Source organism: Parasteatoda tepidariorum, chromosome 10, assembly GCF_982258835.1.
Source record: "Parasteatoda tepidariorum strain Cologne lab strain chromosome 10, Ptep-v5.0, whole genome shotgun sequence".
NCBI lineage: Eukaryota > Metazoa > Arthropoda > Arachnida > Araneae > Theridiidae > Parasteatoda > Parasteatoda tepidariorum.
The window spans coordinates 92,860,941-92,884,333 of record NC_141764.1 but is presented as its reverse complement, the minus strand read 5'-3'; the positions used below and the strand labels follow the sequence as shown (position 1 = coordinate 92,884,333).

Genomic DNA, 23,393 nt, shown 5'->3' with positions numbered 1-23,393 from the left:
TTAATTAACTTTAATACATTTTTTTTTCTTTAATATTTCTATAATTACTAAATGAATTGTCTGCTTAAGTTTCCTAAGTTCGAGCATATAAACTATTTCTGCAGGAAATTCCGAATTTTAGTTTAAATCTAAAAATCATTTCTTATATTATTAAATAAATTCATAAATTATTGATTTTTTACTAATTTTATATATCATAAAAAAATAGCATTGGTAAAGCCATATAATTTAATCAAAAGCATTAAAAACAAAATCTCTTAAAAAGTTTTCGAGTGAAAAAAATTACAGCCTTAGTTATTCATCTTACTTTTGCGATTTTTCAAAAAAATGAAATATTTTATTTCTCAACTGTTTCGAGAAATAAATACAATAGGTACTTTGTATTCTTTCACGGGCTATCGGACATTCAATTGCAGTTTAAAGGGTACGTAATTATAGGTCTGAACTATCAACTCAACTTTATTCTTCTTACATATTCCTCTGAAATTAGCATAATTGAGAAAGATTAAAGAAAATAAATAAAAACAACAAAAAAATATTCTCTGGATGCTCGGTGCTTTTTGTGGAAACCGCACGGAATTCGAAAGAAACTTTCGATTTGAATAATGAAGCAAAATTATAGTAATATAATGTAATCTTCATTTTGCGGTGATCCGTCTTTCTTTTCTATTCATTCTTTCCGATCGGCAGACGATTTTTTTTCCCCTTATTTGTAATTGATGAACGAAATTTGAATTTACTCGTGAGAAAACGGATTAGGCTTAACGAAACATAACCAGGGTTATTTTATTTCACTGCAGCATAATTATGGAAAAAGACCGTGAGTATGCTTTGCTCCTTCGACGAACTTTTTAAAATCCTTCTCTTCCAATACGTGCTTCCGACCAGGAAGTCTGAAACGGATTGATTCATGCGGATTATGAGTTACGCAGAATGATTTGCTTCTGTTTGTCTGATGACAAATATTAAGTTTGAATAGACGTGATTAGCTTCGTTAAAAGATTGTTTCTTACAAGGAAACCGTGGGCTTGAATTCTGCTTCATGAATTAAGATAAAGTATATGCAGTGCATTTAACGTAAGTTAGATTAATTTATTTATTGAATACCAATTTATAAAATGTCATTTAAAAATACCTGCGTCATGCTAGAATTAAATAGATTAAAAAAATTTCCAAGTTCACATATTTAATACCAGAATTAATTGTATTCCACCCCGGAAATTTACGATTTTCTTTTCTAGATTAAGTAAACAGTTTTCTAATGTCGTAATGAAATAATAAAATATCTCGTATTGTAGTTCAATACCTGTATTAAAATATGTATATGGAATGTAGATTATTTTTAGATTGGCAAATTAAATCGCCATTAAAGTAACTTTATTTGATCATATTGTTTTTCTAATTATTTGGGATTTTTTATATATAGTATAAGAATGGCATTCTGATATTATTAAATGGATAAAAACTTTTACCCATAAGATATAAATTAGTTTTATGTCTGTTAAATATAGAAATAATGCAATATTACTTGTTAGAAATTTGTTTTCATTAGTTATTTTTTAAAAAATCTTAAGAAGGAAGTGCATAAATAAGGAACACTAATTCCTAATGCTTTAATCCAGAAAGAAAAAGACATTTGAAATAGCCAAAAAAAAAAAAAAAAAATTAGAATATGCAAAACGTTAGAATTAAAAAAAACTGACAGCAAAGTATTTAAAAAAGCATTACAATGAAACAAGTTTTATCTGATGCAAATGGAACCAAATTTAAATATAAATTAAAATTATTAAAAACAATAGAATTATGGATTAATTGAAATAATTTCTAGAAATAAATCTCACTAAAAGTATTAAAGCGTATACAGAATTCAATTTTTAAAACTATTACATTGTAAATTAAGCAGGGATGTCTGAGACGTTCAGAAGAATTTTTGCTGTGAAAAATTTATGAAAAATATGAAAGCAAATCGAGAATTCCATTTTGAAAATTATTACATTGTAAAATTACATTTAACGTCTTTTTTAAGGTTATATTTCTCATTAATCATGTATTTCTACAGTCTTCAATAAACTTAAAAAAAGAACAACAACAAAAAAACAATTCTTTAAAAATCTCTTTTTAAGAAAAAGAAATAAGAACGTTTTAATCACTACTTCTATTCTCTCCGAACAATTTAAATTCTGTCACAGACGATGATAGATGATAGACTTCTCTTAAACGGCGCTTACCCTGTACCTTTAATAACATTTTACCGTTATCTCAAATTTTTTTTTTGAACATACAGAAGTTCTGTTTTACTCTAAATGATAAGATCAACCGGAACGAACGCATAACTCGCAGCCCTTTTTTTTTTTAAATAAGAATTTCCATCCACTTAAGAAAGTAACACGTCCTGAAATAACAGGCTTCATTTTTTATTCTTCAAATTTGCACCGAGCAACAAATTTCAACTATTTGTAAGATAATGACTCACTCGGCATCGCTCTTTAAAACTTCCAAATGTCCATTATTCGGCATTTTCAAACTCCACCCACAAAAACGCGATTAAATAATAATAACAATAAAAGTTTTTTTTTAAAAAAAACTCGCCGTATCTGGAGTGGATCAAGAATTCGACCGTATAAACATGGCGGAAGCATGTATACTTACTGAAAGGTTCAGACTCTTTTTTTTTTCTTTCTTTTTACCTTTCATTACCTCTTCACACTCTTTACCGTTGCCAAAATCATTAGTAATTTCTTTTTGTTGTCATCTTAAATGCCATAAAAAAAATAGTTCACGCGAGCGATGGTATTCTTACATTAATTTTTTTTTTTTTCTGATCGAAAAATAACGCATTCTTCCTAATCCATTCCCCTTTGCAATGTTTACATATAATAAAAAAGCCAATATCTTCTTTTTTTCAAGCTTTTTCTTTCAAGTTTAATAACCGTAATTTATTTTACATGCTCTATTTTTGTACGTATGTTTTACTTTACAGTTATTATTCGAAAACTTTCACTGGATATTTCAAATAACTACTTTTTTTATTTCCTGTTTTTTTTTTAAGAAAAAAACTCAAATCATTCATAATTTTAATGATTTTATAAACCTGCGGTCAACAGCCTTTTTTACCACTTGCGTGCCTTAAATACAAATCGCATCAATACACATTAGTAATATAGTGAATGGTTTTTTTAAATATAACCGTTTATTGCATTGAAACTGTAATTATTATGGAATATACTAGACATTAAGCACTTCACAATAAGCTCGTTTTCATTATTTATTTTAGTTCATTATTTAATTTTATTTATTTATTTATCTGCGAGTTCAATGACTAATCTTAACCCTAATTTATCGATCCTGATTTTTTGTATGACAAATATGTATTATCAAATCTTCAAATATTTGATCAGAAACTTAAACATAATTTGTCGCTACCAACTTTTTAATTTGTATATTTAAAAACAAAAAAGAAATCTTCTTTCTTAATTTCATTCTATTATTTTTACTTACTATTAATCTAAACATTAATTACAGCCAAAACAATTTCTAAATCTTAATATCCATGTTTTTTTTATTAACAGCTATCAATGCTATTTTTAAACGCTTATTATAGCGTCATTTATTATTCTGTATTTATTATATTTATTAGTATTATTCATACTGTTATTATTGCAGAATGCGGCATAAGTTAAAAATGAAAAATTACAACAATTAAAATTGCATTAGAAAGTCTAATGAAGGGAAGCTTATAGCTTAGAAAGGTACTTGTCGGTTAACCGGGCTCAACCAAATATAAGCCAAAAAAAATATAGATCTCTGCCAACTTTTTTATTTTATTTTATTTATTTTTTTAAATGCATAAAAATTAAAGAATCTTGCCGTTATGTCAACTTTAGCTTATTTAGCTGTCTAACAGCGCCCTCTATGCTAACTCTGAAAATATCACATATTATGAAAAGCCTCAGTTTCGTAAAAATGAAAAGCATTTGTAAATCTAATTTTTTAATATTTGAAAAATTACTCCAACTCTGCCTGAGTTCACTAAAATGTACAAAAATAGAGAATTATTCATTGATTTTGATAATTTTGATCTAGGAGGACAAATCTCTCCAAATCGGCAATTTTTAAAAATTTTAATAACTTTTGTAATATTTAAGTTGTTTGTCCGTTCTAAAATGCAGTTAATTCTTCCTGGCAAGAACGTCTGTCTAGCTTGAAATAATAACTTTGCCTCAAGTGTCAGGCATTTAAACTGTGGCTTCTTAAATTTTCTTGGCGAAAGTGCTTAGGAAAATACTGTTAATAAGATTTATATAGGTGAAAACTCGCCAATAGGCGATTGTTTTTGAAAAATTTATTAATGTTTTTAAATGTTTAAAATATTGGTCTTTTTCATAACTTTTAAAATTCTTTTCAGTTAAATAACAATAATAGTTTAAATTAGAACTTTATTTCGAGTTTAAAATACTCAAATTGTGTTCTTTTTATTTTCATTGGCGTTTCTTTTCTTTCTTTTTTTTTTCCTTTTACATATTGAAAAATAGTGAATTTTTAAAAAGAAAATTTAATTATTTTTAAGCCTACTTTGCACATGCTACCTCTATCATAAAAGTTTTTCAAGATTAATTGTTATTTTTCCATGATGAATATTTCAAGTTGTGAATAAATAAATAAAGAAAATTATGAATAAATAAAGAAAATATTTTGTTCCAGCGCGATCCTTATTTGCTACGAAACAAAGATGATATTTTGGTGTCGTACCCCATTAAAACTATCATAAATTTTCAATTTCTCTGTTTCGATAGAACTACTAAACACTGCTTCCAGACCAAATGGTGTTTTAATATGTTCCATTTTTCATCCATTGATTCGAACTGTTTTTCCAATCACCAATGGCGGATGTTATCCACTTTCTTGTTTTTATATTACCTAAAGTAGAATTTGTTGTTTATTGTGGCAATGTCATTGGGTCATGTTTAACATTTGACTTTTTTATGTCATTTATCAAGCAGGAGATTCGTTGCTTAGCAATAAATTACGAATTAGGAGTTTCGAGAATTGCGCATCATGCCCTTTAAAAAGCAACTTTCTTTTGATGTCTGATAATAAGTCTGGATACTTAGAATCGTAGTTAAAATTCGTTCTTTATCGAAATGGAGATTTTTTTTAATTAAAATTAGATATTTAATTATGGGTATGAAATTGCTTTTTAATGTTCGATAAAGGAATGGTTTCACTTTTTTGTTGTTCTGAATTTGGACGTGGCGAGGTCAAGCTAAGGTGGTTCTCCGTATCGTCTTGCAACTCCATTTTTAAGTATATAAAAACTTTTTATTAGTTTCCATATTTTAAATAATATATTGAATAGTAATTTAATTTTCGTGTAGCTCGATATTTTCTTTTTAGTTCCGATTTAAAAATCTTGCCATATGCCTTCTTATTTACTTTTTTTGCTTTAATATATTAATTGATCTATATAAATAGAATGACAAACTATTTGAACGTACTAATACTTAGTAGAATATTTTATAAAATTTTTCACTTGCAAATGATATTCTATTTAATCCTTTTTCAGCATGGGCTGAGAATAAATATTTAAAATTAAATTTTGTCTGTCAACAATCGTATATCATTTACTACCAATTCAAATTTTTTATGAAAAGCATTAATTTTAAACTCTGATTATTTACTGATAGTCTAAAATTTTAAAACATAAACATCAAACATGTTAATGGCTACATAGTTTTGTATTTTTTGTGGCAAAACTTATCCGTAAATTCTCCTGAAAATAAAAATAAAATTAGTCCTTATTCGATAACCTGAATAAATTTTAACGTCATTTAATATTATAAATTCGTTGTATTGTCATAGAATAAATTTGAACGTTCATTTGCGAATTCAGCCGTAAATCAATTTTATAAAGAATCAACTTTTTTCAATTATCAAAAACTGATAATTGAATAGTATGTCATTGCGCTTATTCTTAACTCTGAGCCACGATGACTCTCGGGATAGAGCTTTCATTTCCCAACTAGGTGACCAGGGTTCCAATCCCAGTGGTGGTTAGCTGATACAAATTCTGCTACACCGACCACAACGTTGGCGTAAAATAACCTTAATAGAAGACTGATCATGGGTTAGAATCCCCTTCCGTTCAGGAGGTTTTTGATGTTTTCCTCTCCACGTAACACTACTGCGAGTTTGTTCCATCCAAAAGCCCTCCACGTAGGCTAGTTTGTCGCAATGCTTGATCATGGAGTTTCCTCGTTTTTTGGGTTGGGTTCAAAATTACAAGGCTGCTTAATTGAACATTGATATTCGTAAACTTAGAATTGGGTCCTCTGTTAAATGCCGGTTATAAAATAAAAATATTTTTAACTCAATAACTCCATTCTTTATTCTTAATTCTAGAAATAAGTTGTGCTTTGCTTGGCCCATGAAATCATTATCTTTAAAGAATATAATTGAACTCAAAACTTTAAAAAAAATATATATTTACACTCCTTAAACTCGTTAAGTCAATTGTTATTTAAAACTTGTTTAAAATGAAAAATCTCAAAAGTACTAGCTGAGATCATTCATTATATAGCTGTTTTCAAATTCATAATTCAACCAATATAATTAAAATGTAACGGTAAGTTATTTTGTTCAATTGATAATCGTTCTACTTAATGCTATGTTAATCTCCAACACCGCAAAGGAATAAGTAACGCCAACTGTCTTAACTGATCAAAAAGACAGTTGAACCTGCTTTAAATCTTACCCATTGATAAAACAATTTCTAAGCTGCTATTTCAGAAAATAGAATAAAAAATGGGGAAAATGCTGCCTTTTTCATGGTTTTTAAAAGCAATGAATTAAGATTCAGGATTTTTTTCCCCCCTCTCTCTGTCCGTGATCTTTTATGGAACCTGGACGTTTGAACGCTATCGGTGCAAGCATGCGCATCAAAATTTTATAGGTGTGGTTGTATTGTATAATAGAGATGAAAAGTAAAATAAGGATAATAATGACAAAAAAAATCTTTTTTTAATTATTTGTGCTGTTTTTGGAGAGAGAAAAAGAAGTAACGCATAAACTCGGTACCTTTTTTTGAGTGTCAACAGTCTGTGATGTATGTCTGCGATGTGGACACTTTTGGAGTATTTCACCTGATGGCGACTGTTGGCACATTGTATAATGATGATAGCTTTTTAAACTTAACATGTTTAGTTTGCGGGTGTTCGTCGTCCGTTTGAGTTGGGTGAGTTTTAACTTATCTTTTTTCACAGACCTTTAAAATTTCAAATGGCTATCTTTTAAATTTTATAGGTTATTTATAATTATTCGTAATGCTCACATTATAGTTATTATAATTACTCATAAGTTATTCATAATACTCATATTATAATTATTATAATTACTCATAAATCACTTATAATTATTCATAAAATATTAGTTTTATTCATTCATAATTAAGTTATGAAAAATTAAACTTTAAAAAGATGTTTGTGGAACATTCTCTATTGTCATCTTGCTGATTATGATACTTGATACTGATTATGTTAATGATGCTGATATATGTTAAAATACGGATACTGATTATGCTAAAAATGTTAAAAAATGAATTAAATAATTAATTCAAAGTTATTTTATTTATTCAACAATAATTATTCAAAATCCTTAAGAATATTTATGCATTCATGTATATTTACAACTGTTGGAAATAATCATTCATTATTAGATACTCGAAAAATAAACTTTAAAACCAAACTTTAAATACATATTTTTTCACCTTCTCTTTTATCACTTTAATACTGATCGTGTTTTTTAAAAATAAAAAGTAATCGCTCATCATGTTATAAAAATAATTATTCATAGTTTTTCAGGATGTTTGTTATCCTATGCATTCAAAATCATTTAAAATGTATTTATTTACAACTGCTAAAAATAATCATTCATAATTTATTTATTAAAAATTACACTTTAAAAGCATATTTTTTCTCCTTCCCTTTTATCATCTTGATGTATATCATGTTTAAAAAAAAAGTAATTCCTAATTAATTTTATTTAATTAATAGTAACAATTCATAGTCCTTAAAGATGTTTGTTTATCCCAACCATTCAAAATTATTTAATATTTAAAAAAATATTGATTTAAAATTTAGTTAGTATAAATTTAAAAGAAATTGTATACAAAATGTGTATTCTGGACCATATTTAGTTATGAAAAAAAAAGGAAAGAAAAAAGTGCACCATACCAGTGATTTTAAAATCTGTGAAAGCAATAATAAAAATTGTTAGTATCATGTATTGCGTAATTTTAAAAATGATAATCTTTGGTAACAGACCGGACTTTAACAAAGAGTAATAAACCGGACTTTAAATTCAAAAATATCTTTTAGATTTATTATAAAAGGAATTTTTTAAAATACATAAATATTTCAAGTTGTTTTACATATTGGAAATTGATAAAATATAAAAATAAATTTTAATCTTGTTTTGCACAGCCTATTCTCTAATATTGCTGTTTGTTGAAATAGAATATAAAATATAGCGTTAGAAAAATTCTTATAATTTTATACCTAACTATAAATCGTATGTATTTTCGGAAATCATGAGCATCTCAGCCAACAGGCTATTAAATTCTCTAATAAAAATTTTCTATTGTCTGACATCAAAAATTCCTCAAATTTGAAATCCAACCATTTCTAACAGTATACATCTTAGAGCCTTGGTGACTCATAGGATAGAGCGTCCGCCTTCCAATGAGGTGAACCTGGTTCGAATCCCAGCTATGGCTGGTCGATACGAATTCCGCACCCTGCTCGCAATGACCACAGTGCTGACGTAAAATATCCTCAGTGGTAGACGGATCATGGGTTAGAGTCCCCTTGCCGTTAGGCTAACAGTTGGAGGTTTCGTGGTTTTCCTCTCCACGAATCTAAAATTGCAAAGCTGCGGAGTTGAGCATTAGTAGTCGTAAACGCAAAATTGGGTCGGCTGTTCAACAACGGCGGTTATAAAATAAAAAATATATATATTATTCTTTGCATATTTACTTGGTTAAGGTAGCGCTTTTTTTTTATCATAATAATCCTAGATGCAAAGGCATTGATTTTTAAGGATGTTTGCACAAAAGATTAATTTGAAGGATCCTGTTCTTCCCAGTGAACTACTAAATGTGCTTAAAGTTTCTTCACACTCGTTATATTATTTGTTCAAGAAATGTCATTACCTTTTAATCTGTATGAATCCATTGTTTTCCTTCTTGTTATTTATTTTTCACTTCTATTAGGACTAATTTAGTATGGTTTATCGTGAGAAAATATGCAAGTCTGCCACCAAATTATTAAAAACGTTTACTTTGCTCTGGCTTTAAAAAGGAAAAAAAGACTTCATAATTTTTTTTTATCCCAATAAGACTAAAGTAAGTTTATTCTCGTTAAGTTTAAATTTTGTGTAATTTTTAGTTCATTATATCGCATAAAGAATTTTTTCGAACATACGCGGAGATAAAAAAAATCTGGTAAAATTACTGCTTTGTATGATAATGCCATTTCTGGTAGGAGGGGAAAATATTCTGATAAATAATATAAAATATATCATATTTAGACAATTTCTCTGGTAATTTTTCCGTTCGTATGGTAACGGTTTATCTGAAATTCTTACTTCCAAAATTATATTCGTTATAACCATACATTTAGTAAAAAATACGAATTTGAAAAGTAAATCCAACCAAATAAATAATTTTTATGCCATGCTTTAAGGCATCATGATAAAATTAACAAATTTAACCACGTATAACAAATTTTATCACCTATTATAAAACCATATTTTATTTTTAATTTTATTAAAAATTATTAGCAAAGCGCTTCGTTTGAATTTACCGAGCTTAATAAAATAAAGAGTGTAGAAATAAACTCTATCGAAGTGCACCTAAAGTATGCCGATTCCCTTGTTAACCTCACCATCTCCATGTAGTTTGGAAATGCATTTTGCCCTTAATTGCCTCACTCGGTCACTGCGATTTTTCCTTGTTTTGTTTTATCTTTATTTAATCTTTTACTTCCTTTTTCACGCTCAGGTAGAGCCATTTTTATCTTTCTATTTTACTAACATAGCTCTGAATTTTAAAGCTCTTAGAACACTGCACATTTAAACACGTTAATATATTAATTGAATATCTAAAGATATGTAATATTTTGTGTTTTAGTTAAATGACATAAAAGGTCTTAACTTTAAAATTCTTCATAAATTGTACATTCAGTTCTACATAATGTGATTACGTAATGTTAACAGATTAAAGTTAAGACATTCCATATCATTTACTTCAGAAACCATTTATCAATTACTTCTTTCTAACCTCGGCAATTATTAATTACAGAATATATAGAGAATGATTGACACAAATAGATGTGAGATTTAAGGCAGAAATTTATTTTCAGTTTTTATGAGTTGCTATTCTTACACACTCAATGCTTTCTTGTAGCTTCTTAATTTTTTTTTTATCACCATGAGTACTAAAGAAAATAAGTAAAATACATCCGTAAATTAAAACATTCTATTCAGAATAATCATTATATACCAGGCGTTGAACATCCTACCGAAATCTGAGTTTTAGAAACATATATGTTCAATCCCGTAGCCTTGTAATTTTGAACGTAACTCAAAAAACGAGGGAACTCTTGGATCAAGAATTGGGACAAACTAGCCATTGTGGACGTATTTGGTTACTTGGAGAGGAATATCCCCGAAAAGCTCCCAAGGTTAGCCCTCACCCATGATCCGTCTACTACTGAAAATATTTTACGTCAGCACTGTGGTTGACGCGAGCCGGGTGCAGAATTCGTAACGACCAGCCATCGCTGGTATTCGAACCTACGTCACCTCATTGGGGGGTGAGGGCTCTATTTCTTGGGCCACTACGGCTCTCATGAATGCTCATTCTTATTTATATTTATTTAACGATCCAAAAATAAAATATATGTGTGTTTATATATGTTTTTTTTCTTCTTTCAGTTGGAGCGCCTGGTCCAGTATGAGCGATATCTGTCGCTCTTGGCTGAACAAACAGCCCCGGATCACCCTGACTACAACGACATATGTAGGACAGCCAACAAAGCTTCAGCGGTAAGTAGTCTTTTATAATTCAACAAAAGTTACTTGTTATAGTGCGGTTTTGAGGAGAACTCCTCCAGACTGAAAGTCTGGGGCTGCCTGTTGTTATGGTAACAAGCGAGAGCACATTTCTAATGGGGGTGAAATGGAGGAAAGAGGGTGTCGATTGGTTTACTCACGACGCCCTACGCTGAGATTAAGACAAAACTATTCTCCCCACACCCCTATTCGAAGTGACCTTTCCTCGTAACCATAGTACCCGCCACGACGCGAGACGGGTGTCTGGAGGAGTTCTCCTGAAAGCTACACTATACCTCACTACTTATTTACTATTTTGAAATTTATCTAAGATATGTTTAAAAAAATTTCATGCAACAGAAAAAAAATTGTTTCTCAGTGTTATTCAAGAGAACCAAACGACACGAAATTTTGAAGTTAATTTCGTAAATAATTTCATCTCGCTTTTTTCTATAAAACGACATTAATGAAATTTTTTAAGTGTTTACAATTTACTTCCTTTTTCTAATGAGTTTCAAACTCCGTTATTTGAACAATACTGCATGAGCACTGCTTGCGAAAGTGAAATCGGAACGCTTGTGATTTAGCCACTGTTTAACTTTGACCTATTGTAAGTCAAGCGTGGCTGTGACACAAGAGTATGTACCTCCGAAATGGCCATGTCCGTCAAACGAATTCCGTTTCGGCAAAGGAAGATGCTGTGTGACACAATTTTTTTTTCTTTCTTTTTTCAGTGGACCTCGTTTCATCAGTAACAGCATCTGCGTCCGCTGTATTTACACAACATGAACGTCACACTTTTCTTGTGCGCACCTCTACACTAACAACTTTCTTTCTGTTGTTTTAAGTAGAGTTTTTTCCTTGAAAGACTAAAGAGTTTGTATTTAAACAAATAAAAGGGAAATATTGCTGTATTTCGCGGCAAATTCCTTTTGGGATGTTAATGGGTGAATAAGCCTATTCATTCCTTTTAAAAATTGCTTTCGTTTTCTTTTTCTAAAAAAAAAAAGCTTTAAAAAAATTTGGAATATATAAAAGAAATAATATTTAATCCTAGTAGTTCATGTTATTCAAATTTTACAATTTATATTATGTAACAACTATAGTTTGTCGAAAGTAAAAACTTCCCTAGCCATTCGTCTGCACCCGTGGCGGTGACTATGGTAACGAGGTACAACTATTTCAAATAGGGGTGTAGGGTCATTGTTTAGAACAGTTTTCGGCGAGAGAAAGGGAATATTTTTCTTCTGTCTAGTGTGTTGGCCCTAGAGTGAAGTGAAGCTATCCTCCCTGAAATGCGTTATTCCTGTTTCTACAGCAGCAGACGGCCTCAGACTTTGTGGCGGGGGGAGTTCTCATCGTAGACAAACTATAAATACTAATTTCTATAAAACACTAATTCGGCTGCTTTATGGAAAAGAATGCTGGGCAGTAACTAAGTTACATGAAAATAAATCATTGTTCTTTGAATGGAAAATCTTAAGAAAAATGTTTGGTGCATTCCGTAAGAATAATAGTTGGAGAACCTTGTTTAATTTTGAAATTTAACCAAAGTACAAGCAACGTGCTATAGTTAAAGTCATAAAATGTAATAAACTACGATCTATTCCGATCTAATAATACAAATCCAGTTATGAAAAAAAAAGCTCACTTTTACTAATGTGGTGACAAACAGAAAACGAGGATGTTCACCAATTGGGTGGCGTGACTCGGTGAGGAAGGACTTATATATAGACGGCTGTGGCCTGTAGTAGACTGTAGTGCTTTGAAAGAAGAAGAAAAACCACTAAACAATATTTTAAACAAATAAAAAATAAACTGTAAGATATGTTTAGTCACTGCGACATTTTAAAATAAATTGAGTTACTGTCAAACGAAAGCTACATTTTTAAGAGATAGAGGTATCTCATAAAAAGTTAAGTTATTGACATTCATAATGAGGATGTAAGCTAACTCAGTTTTGAGACATTGGCATAGTCTCTTTAGAATATTAAAGAGAAATACCATCATCAATTTTTCTTAGAAATATCCACTTTTTTTAATTCTGAAAATTTATAGTATTAAAATGAATGAATAAAAGAAAATGCAACATCTTAAGTTAGAAACCTTAATTAAAAAAAAAAGAAGAGAGGTGTCAAAAGAATCTTACATGACAGCCTGATTCTATTCTATAGAATTTTCCGATGGACTATTTTTTTTTAAAAAAAAATGGACAGTGGATTGGGGGAGGGACGAATTAAAAAAATAGGTTTTAAGAGAGAAAAAAACGATTTAAGTCTAACAAAGTTACCCAATAATTTTGAATTTCAAAAAATTATTTTAACACCTTATTTAACACGATTTTGGAAACTACAAAAAAACAAAACATATAACTAAATGTTTTAGTTTATCTCTTTTCTCCCATTAAGCATCATAATGTCATGAAAGAGTGATGGAACTATGTGATGGAATGAAAAGTCCATCAGCTCTAACTTCTCATCCTGTTATATAATATTAGAGATAAACTCGGGTTAACTATTAGAGACCCGAGTCTATGATCAAAAATATATGAGATTTAATCTGTTCTTTAATGGCCAAAATTTGACATGATATAAAGCCAAACTTTGCGAAGGGAAAGATCAAATAATATATATTTTGAGAATACTTTTTCTTACCTATACTTTTTTTTTTACACTACATTTTTTTACAATTTTTAAACTCAATACAAACGAGATTTTGCACATTTTTTTGTTTGAAAATAATAAAAATTTACGAATTTTTTTTTCGGAAACCCGAAAGTTTGAGCTAATGAGCTCGTTTCATCTCTCTTATTTCATAATCGGCGCCAAATCATTCAACTTATCAATAGATCTGTTTGAAGCAACAGGGCCCTAATTTAGTTCTTTAATAACTACAAATCATTTTTCAGCTCAATCAGCCATTCATATGACTTTTCAATACCGTGAATAGCTGAAGCAAAATTTCACCATAAAATTTCATCTGAATTCAAATGCTTCAAAATTTCATTTTATGTCTTAAGATTAAATGCGTGATTAATTTCTAGCGGCAGCTGTATGCTCTAAATCCGTGTTTTGATCTTATAATTTTTCTATACTGTTTTATTGTTTAAATTTTCATTATCAACTTTAAATCTGAAATGACTCATTACATAAACTAATTAAAATTTCTACTCCTGTTTTGCTTAAATAGCTTTTTGACCTTGCTCTCATTTGGAGCAAAACTTTTTGAATTTTTATTTTATTTTTCTAGTCATTAATCCTTAAAATAATACAAAATTAGGCAGGCTGATAAGAGATATAATGTTTATCCTTATCAGAAAATAGATTACATGTATAGTATCAGTTGGTTAAACAGACTAACTCATCGTAAAATGAAATGATACTGAAATAAGCAGATACTAAATCAATACTATGAAATCATTTTTTTATGTTCTTTTTTTTTATTTCTTTGATTGAACATAGTTATTTAATGCAATGAAATTATGTAAAAATAAAAACACTAAAATTAAAGTATGCCATGAAAAAAATAATATTTTTTTATGTGCGCAAGAGCAGGAAAGTGATTCATCTTTTTCTCCTAAACATTTTGTTCTCGTATTAGAATAGATTTTGCAATATTCTTCTTTCAATCTTACCAAAAACAACAATAATAAAAGTTAAAATTTGCATCAATGCATTTTAAAAAATAAAATCTAATTTTGGGGAGGTTGTTAAGGTCACCTGCATAGAGCTCAAAGTAAAATAAATATTCAACGTTTATTTTGAAATTTTTCGCTAATTATCTTTCCTTATTTGTCCTATAAATAAAAATTTGTAGACATAATTATTTTATTTTTACTCAACTACACTGTAAAAAAATCTGGATCAAATTACGGTACAAACTACTGGCACTTTTAGTGCATCCATAAAATCCATTTGAGCTTAAAATCCATTTTTACCGCAAAATACAATACCGTATTTTTTACAGTAATATTTATTTAATTAAATTGATTCGGGATTTTACGATGATTATTACTTTAAAAATTACAGTGTATCAGATTTTTTGTTCCGTAACATGGATTTATAAAAAAATGGATTTGGAGTGAACGATAGATTCTACCGTAAAAAGTGCCAGCACCCTGTGTGCCTGAGTACTTTTACCGTAATTTTTTATTTTATTATTATTACTTTTTTATTTCCAATGGCAGGGAATACAAACTCTTTTACCGTAATTGAATCCTGAATTTTTTACAATAGGTAGTTTGGAATAGGTATTCATTCTACACTGTTGAAAATTTCGGAATTCTTTTAGCCATATATGCTACAAACGTATTATCGTGTGGAGTTTAAATTATCGTACATCGTAAACTTGATTATACGGTATTGTTGAACAATAATTCTTTAATTTGAGTTGAAACATGATAAACATCTTAATATGTGGCTGGAAATTTTCACCGTATTATGATTTAATGTACCTATATTACGGTTCAACGTTAAACATATTTTCCTAAGAATATATAATTACGTCTTTCCTTAACTTCGATAACACGATGTTTTTTAAGAAAACATCTTTATTAAACACGCATAATTTTAAATATGAAAAACATAATTTAAATTTATAAACAAAGATGCGAGTTTTCTAATTAAAAACAAAAGTAAGAGAAGAAAAATAAGTTAATAAGAGAACAAAACAATATGTCTGTCCCAATAAGATTGCAATAAGAGAGTCATATATTTTAATATGACTCCACTGAGAAAAGAAGTATGGTTAGAACTTCCAGAATATAGTATAATTTAACCGCTTTGGTAATGATTTTTGTAAATGTTATAAAATTTGGTAATTTTAACATGATATTTTTGAGAATGACAAAAAAAAACCATTTATTCCGTTTTAAAGTTACTTTACAGCACTATATATTTTTTTACTAAATGTGTTACAATAAGAACTGTAGTTTTGAAAACTAGACTTTCCTGTAAACCTTTATCATATGATCGGAAAAATTACAAATAAATGTTTTAAATATCTTATATTTCGTTTTTTTTTTTTACCAGAAATATCATTACCATACATTAAAGTAATTTTACCAGAAATTTTTTCTCCTTGCTGGTATCATGTGTATAAATAATACATACACTGTTAAAAATTCCGGATCAAATTACGGTATAAAATACCAGAATTTTGGTTGCATCATCTGTAAAATCCATTTTAACGCAAAATCCATTTTTACTATACTATATTCATGTTTACCATAAAATATTATACCGTTATTTTTTACCGCAATATTCATATAATTGGCGATTTTACACTATTTATTACTGTAAAAATCACGGTCTATCAATTTTTTTTCCGTTTTGTTGTATTTTACGGTAAAAAGTATATACTCCCTGAATGCAGGTACTTTCTACCGTAATGGATCCTGAATCTTTTAGAGTTCAGAAATTATACACCTTACTTACTTTCAGATTATTGACTAATCTTTCAAACTCTTCCTTTTTCTCGATCATATCAAATCTTTATTCTTTTCTTTTCCGGCCATTTAAAAATATATGAATAATTAGTAGTAGTATTCAAGCCGCAATTGAATCTTTAGAGTAAAGAAATCTGAAAATTCCTTTAGCGTGAGCCTATTCAAAAAATGGGTGTTTAATCTACCTACCTTTCTTTCCACAATAGAATTACCATGAGATTCTCGTTTTGTGACGTCATTCTATTAGTTGACTCAAAAAAAGTTTTGAGAAAACCGCGCGATTTCACCTTGTCCTGTGGCTACTAATATGTGGGTGGGTTTGAACCTGCTAAGGGTTAAGTAGACCAAATTTGGCTATTTGTTCTTACTTCTTTTTCAGAGTTGTTTTGTAAGTTGGAAGTCCTTACTAACTGGGTGTTTGTGTTTTACTATTTAACCTTCATTTCTCGTTACACTTCGATGTGTTGAAGTGTTCATTTCGCCCCCTATTTAATGCTGGACTAGCATCCATGACCCACAGCTTGTTTGTTTTTTTATTTTTTGTCCTTCGTGTTTCTTTTCAGAAAACTGCGATATGCAACTCTTTGGTCAATGAAATATTCTAGTATAGGAATATCATATTCTTTTCGTTTTTTGTTTCGTAGTTTTCATGGAAGTTCTACAATCGTCAATTATGTATTTTACTTTTTTGCTATCTTCACTAATTAATTTCTATTTTTATTTGTTTTCTGTATCGAATGCTTAACTGCTACCCTGGCTTTCCCGAGTTTACTCGGGTATGTATACATTGCAAATATTTATCATCCCGAGAAAACTCGGGCATAGCAGAATTTGTCAGTGCGTTTTGTTTTATCACGTTTCTACTCGACCGGAAGCAAAATAATAATAATAATCTGATGCGGTTGGAAGTTTGGCAAGTTTTGTTTAGGAGTTTTGCTGTTGGATAGTGGGACTGCACGCGTGTTTTGTATATAGGCCAACCTGCGGCTCGCGAGCCACATGCGGCTCTTTGAAGGATTATTTGTGACTCTTGATAAATGTACCCGAGTTCCTTTTTCATTTTTGTGCTATTATATTTAAAAAAAATTATTATCGTTCAGTATGTGTTTCAAAATGTCTTTTAAATTACTGAGAACAAATATGAAAGACTAAGTGCAACGTTGTTCAATTCAAGGTGAGTTTTCAGTTTTCCATTTCTAATATAATTATGACACAAAAAGCATCTGGAGAATTAGAATTAATAGAGATGCAAGAAGATCAAGCTCTACAATGAAAATATAAGTCGACGTCGATTACTGAATTTTGGAAATTTGTACCAGAATCGAAGTATCCAGAATTAAAAAAAGGATGCCTGTCGAATTATTTCAATATTCGGAACAACGTACTTATGTGAATCATTTTATTCCACTTTAAAATTCGTGAAATCCAAACACCGATCAGTCTTAACTAAACAGCATTTTAAAGAATTACTGAGAAGTGCTGTCACCAATTATTCACCAAATTTTAAAGAATTATCAAGTGAAGTAAAATAAATGTGTTTAATATTTAATATTTAAATTCAATACAAATATTTTGTACTTCTACTTTTTTTATATGTTTGCAATAAATATAATTTATGTAAAAAAAATTTTTTTTTAATACTTTTTTTGCATACCTTTTAAATACCTATTTAATTGCGGCTCGCGAAAAATTTCAAATTTTGAAGAATGGCTCGACTATTAAGGAGCTTGGCCACCCCTGGTATATACGATGGTTGCTGAATTTACATAGAAAAAAGAATTTTAAAAAAATGGCGTTCACGTTCGAAAATGAAATTAATGCAGATGATTTTTCAGATTATGAAGATGTGAATATATACAAAGACAAATATTTAACTTTTTTCATTTGCCCGAGACAACTCAGGATAGTAAACTGATAGTGAATTTGCTTTCAACAAATTCATCCAACATTCTAATGCAAACGATTCTTGAATCACTTGTGTACAGGATGAATAGAAAGCACAAAAATGTCCAACCAGTCTTATATGCAAATAAGACCCGAAAAAACATACGTAATAATGTTGCTCCATACTTTTTTAATTTTTAATCTCAGCCTTTGTGTATCTAAGCCTGCTAACCTTCGGACAAAAATGCAATCAATAGTTTAAATAAATGTATTAAAAATCTAGTATTTTCATATGTAAATACACTACGAGTATTTTTTACTAAAAAAAAATTCATTTTTAAGTTCATTTTTTACGGGATCATTATAATGCAGAAATTTAAATTTAAATGAAAGTTCCATCATTCATTTGTCATTGTATCGTGTGTTAATGCGCTAATTTTCTGTTAATAAATACTGTAAGTTAATTTTTTTTATTGCGGATTCATAATAACTCAGAAATAAAAAATTTAAGTAAATTGACCAATTAATTGAATAAATTGATTCATTAACGCTGATTATATAAAAAGGGTTTTCCACACAAATATCTTACTTTTTTCTGTGTATCCTGTTTTCGCTGAACAAATTCAACTAAATTTAGTTATTCAAACATTTATTCATGAATCATCCGGTATAGGGCGGATAGAAAGCACAAAAAATGTCTGTCCATCTGCCTGCCAATCCTTAAAGCAAATGGGACTCACAGAGCTAACAATGTTACCACATCTTTTTATATTTTTATTCGTGTACCTTTGTGCATCTAAGCCTGTTAGCCTCTGGACAAAAGTTCTATCATTCATTTAAATGAATGTATTGAAAAACCAGTATTTTCTAACACCTCATTGACGGTAACGACTCTTTTATATATATATTTTTTTTTCGTATCTTGGTGGGTGTTACTCCTTTTCATTCGTAGGCGTAGAACAAATTTTTATTTATTTAATTTCCCCCATACAATCACGGTAGAAAGAGCACCACTATAGTGATTCATTATTTGTTGCCAAAACTCAATGCATAAGTACATCGTTAAAGTTGAAGTGGAAGTTCTTTTTTTTTTTCTTCTGCGTTTATTCTTCCTCTCGTTTCTTTTTTAATAGAATGCTTAGCTGTTAGCTGGGAATGGTTCGAGTGTCTTTTATTTGGTGAATCTTTTATCGGGATAACAAGATCACGGGGATTCAGATGGAGAAAAAAATATATAAAAAAAGAATAACGTTCTATTGTGGAATAAAAAATGGATCTGTTTTGTACTCAATGAGTTATTGAAGAGCTCTATAGAAATCTCAACAATTTCCATGCGTTGTGAGTAACGGGTTTTTAGAAATTTGATTGATTGATTATAAAACCACAATTATAATCCATTAAACTTCGACATCTGGTTGATTATGAAACCGTAATATAATAAAAACATCCACGAAAAATACATTTTTAAAAGTAGTATACGTCAGTTATTTTCTGTTCTTCTATATATATAAACTGTAAAAGAAAATAAAAATTCAATTTTACATTTTTTATGATGTTGCATATTGCTATATAAACTGTATTTATACATGAGAAAATTATAGAAAAATTATATAACTGAGTAAAAATTGCGTATTTGCATGGTTAAATCTTTCGGGAAATCGGGAAAATATCGGGAAAAACAATTTCAATTTAAAATGCATTTCAAAATTACGATGAAATCACTGAGAAATATGCTTACAAAAAGCAATTTAGCTTATTAAGAAATAAAAAGCAACAAACAGGTATAAAACAAACAGAGTGATTTTTATGAAATCTCCTCATCTTGTTGAAGATACTAATTTTTTACTAAAATTTGAAATCTTTTGAAACCAGCTCTGATCACATCTCTCAAATTCCTAAACCAGGCCGTGGATATTTGTAATGGTAATTTTTTCGTGTTTATTTATCTTTTTACTGATAAGTGTGGCATTTTGCAGTTAATTCAGTTCGTACTCATTACTGATAAGTGTGGCATTTTACAGTTAATTCAGTTCGTACTCATTACTGATAAGTGTGGCATTTTGCTGTTAATTCAATTCGTACTCATTACTGATAAGTGTGACATTTTGCTGTTAATTCAATTCGTACTCATTACTGATAAGTATGGCATTTTGCTGTTAATACAATTCGTACTCATTACTGATAAGTGTGGCATTTTGCTGTTAATTCAATTCGTACTCATTACTGATAAGTGTGGCATTTTGCTGTTAATTCAATTCGTACTCATTACTGATAAGTGTGGCATTTTGCTGTTAATTCAATTCGCACTCATTACTGATTAGTGTAGCATTTTGCTGTAAATTCAGTTCGTACTCATTACTGATTAGTGTAGCATTTTGCTGTAAATTCAGTTCGTACTCATTACTGATGAGTGTGGCATTTTGTTGTTAATACAATTCGTACTCATTTGTATTATTCTTAAGTTACTGTATGTATGTTAATATTTATTTTGGAAATCAAAAAATAATTTGAGCTCAAATCAAATTTCCTTTCAAAATCCATCTTCATTTTTTTTAAAATTTAATTTAATATTTCTTTAAGGAATATATGATAAAAGTTAAAATTAAAACCAATTGCATTGATTTTGATTGACTTAAAACACAACCCGTATTTGTCGCCTTCTCCTTTTTTTTAAACTTATTTATTTATCAATTGGTGATCTAATTATGACATACATTCTCAGGCACTCAAAGCACTAAAGTGTCATTCTGAAAACTGGGGTTCGATCCCCAGTGGCGGCTTGAAGCCCACCCGGCTTCAGATCGATGGGTACCAACTCGTCTGGGAACTTAAGGCGGTCTCATTGCCACTATCATGCCGTTGGTCACGAAATTGTAGAGACTTAATTGTTAATGCTTTGTTTTACATTCTCAGGGGGAAAAATGTCTCAACATAGGTTTCTAGTGCCGGAGAAATGTGTTGCAAGTTTAATAAGGGGCCAAATTTAACCGTTTTTCCGTCCAGGTTTAACCACAATATTGTATTAACAAGTTTATAAGGGATTTGCACTATAAGATAATGCAACTTGGCACCGTATTAAGGGTTACAGCAAAACTGAATGATACTACGATTCATCCCAGACCAAAAGTTCTAACAAATCAGAGTTAACGTCTAAATTAGTTCAAATTTTTAGTTCAATTTAACTATAGATTATTTAATAAATTTCAACCCTGTACTCTAAGGAGCTTTTCCAAAACCATTTACCTCATGGCTTTTTTCTCATGCCATCAGCTTACTTGATGACGTACCAAATGAAGCACTCTCTTTGAATAGACAGTTCCCAACAAAAGAAGGCAATTAGTAAGCTATAATCACCACCAGAAACGTTCCAAGATCTCCAAACCACGATGCCGATTTTATTCACTTATTCGAAAGGCAAACAAAAACTTTGATATTTAAATTTCAGCACGATCGAACTCTAGCATTATTGCCAGACAATGCTATCAGCTTCATCTGAAGACCACTTGGAAACTCTGGGAAGCTCACCTATCTCAACTTCTTCCTTTTTTTTTCACGTGTTGATTCAATTCAAATGAGCTTGAGTGTGTTCGTATCAGCTCATCCTTTCGTTTTTTTTGTTTGTTTTTTTCTCAATCGCTACTACTTTCACCTTCATTTTTTTTCTTTACCTTCGAAGAAAGCTAGACACGAGATTGTAAGTAAGGGTTTAAACGAAATGATTGTGGTTTTCGAAAGCTCTTTCTCTATTGGAGAGTAACCACTTCATTTTTTTTTAATCTGAAATTCATCTGGTTTGACAGAAAATAGTAACATTAACATTTTTGTCTGAAATATATTCGAATGAGTTTTCTCAAAATTATCATTCTCAAAAATAAAATTTCGTCAACAGAAAAAAAAATACGTCTTCTACAATATTCCGGAGACGTCTTATTGGTACACGGAGAAAGAAATTCGGGTAAAATTACCCGAATTTCTTTTTTTTTAACCAGAAACGTCTATGTAATGATATTTCTGGTAAAAAAAAAATCTTAATTCTGGTAATAAAACCAAAATATACGGTATTTAAACCATTCATTTTGTAATTTTTCCATTCAAATGGTAACTGTTTACCGGAAATTCTGGTTTTCAAAATTCTTTCTACACATTTAGTAAAAAAAGGCAAAACTGAAAAATAAGTTTAACCAACTAAATGGTTTTTATACCATGCTCTGAGGTATCGTGATAAAATTATCATATTTACCAAATTTTAACGCATATTATAAAACCATATATAATAGTTAAGTTTACCAAAATCATTTACTTCGATAAAAATTCTTGAGATATTTTGGTGTTTGCATAGAGTGCTAAATTTTACCATATTCTGGTAATTTTTATTATACTTTTTTTTCTCAGTGTTGCAAGTGAGTTCATATATTTTAAATTTAAAATTAGAAAAAAATGTCTTCGAATTTAAAATATTTTCTGATAGTACAATTTAAAATATTTATTGGATTAAAATATGTTATTTGTTGTTTTGCATAAGAAGTTTATCATAAATTGAACAATCTCTTTCGTTCATTATAACTTTTTATATAAATCTATAAAATCTTGCCTTAGTGCGTAAATAATTCTAAATCACATATAAGCAGGATATTTCGTGGAGACCGCTCTTAATATAATTATTTGAAGTCCTTGTCAAAATGAAAAACAAAAACTGTGTAAAAAAAAAGGTTAGCTCGAAATCTGCTAATTTCAGTTGAGGAAGACGAATGTATGAAACTCTAAAACCTGCTTGATTGCCGTAGAAAACAGAGAGAGATTGAAAGACGATTGTTGGAAATTTTAATCTCTGATTAAACAGGTTTTGATTCCTACTTTCCTTAATTATGATTTGCCAAATTTCTATAGCATATTTTTTCTTGAAATTGATTTGAGACTTCCGATAGGAAGACTTTTTCGTTTTCATTTTTTACAAGAT

General features: G+C 29.4%; 1 protein-coding gene across 3 annotated transcripts in view; it reads left to right on the top strand.

Annotated features, from left to right (window-relative positions):
* The window catches only part of LOC107440570 (uncharacterized), a 471,595-nt gene that overhangs the window by 391,505 nt on the left and 56,697 nt on the right, over window positions 1-23,393 (top strand). For all 3 annotated transcript variants that reach the window (XM_087153352.1, XM_087153353.1, XM_043043459.3), the window contains one exon: window positions 10,990-11,100. In XM_087153352.1, coding sequence (XP_087009478.1) covers window positions 10,990-11,100 — 111 coding nt within the window. The remainder of the gene's footprint in view (window positions 1-10,989; window positions 11,101-23,393) is intronic.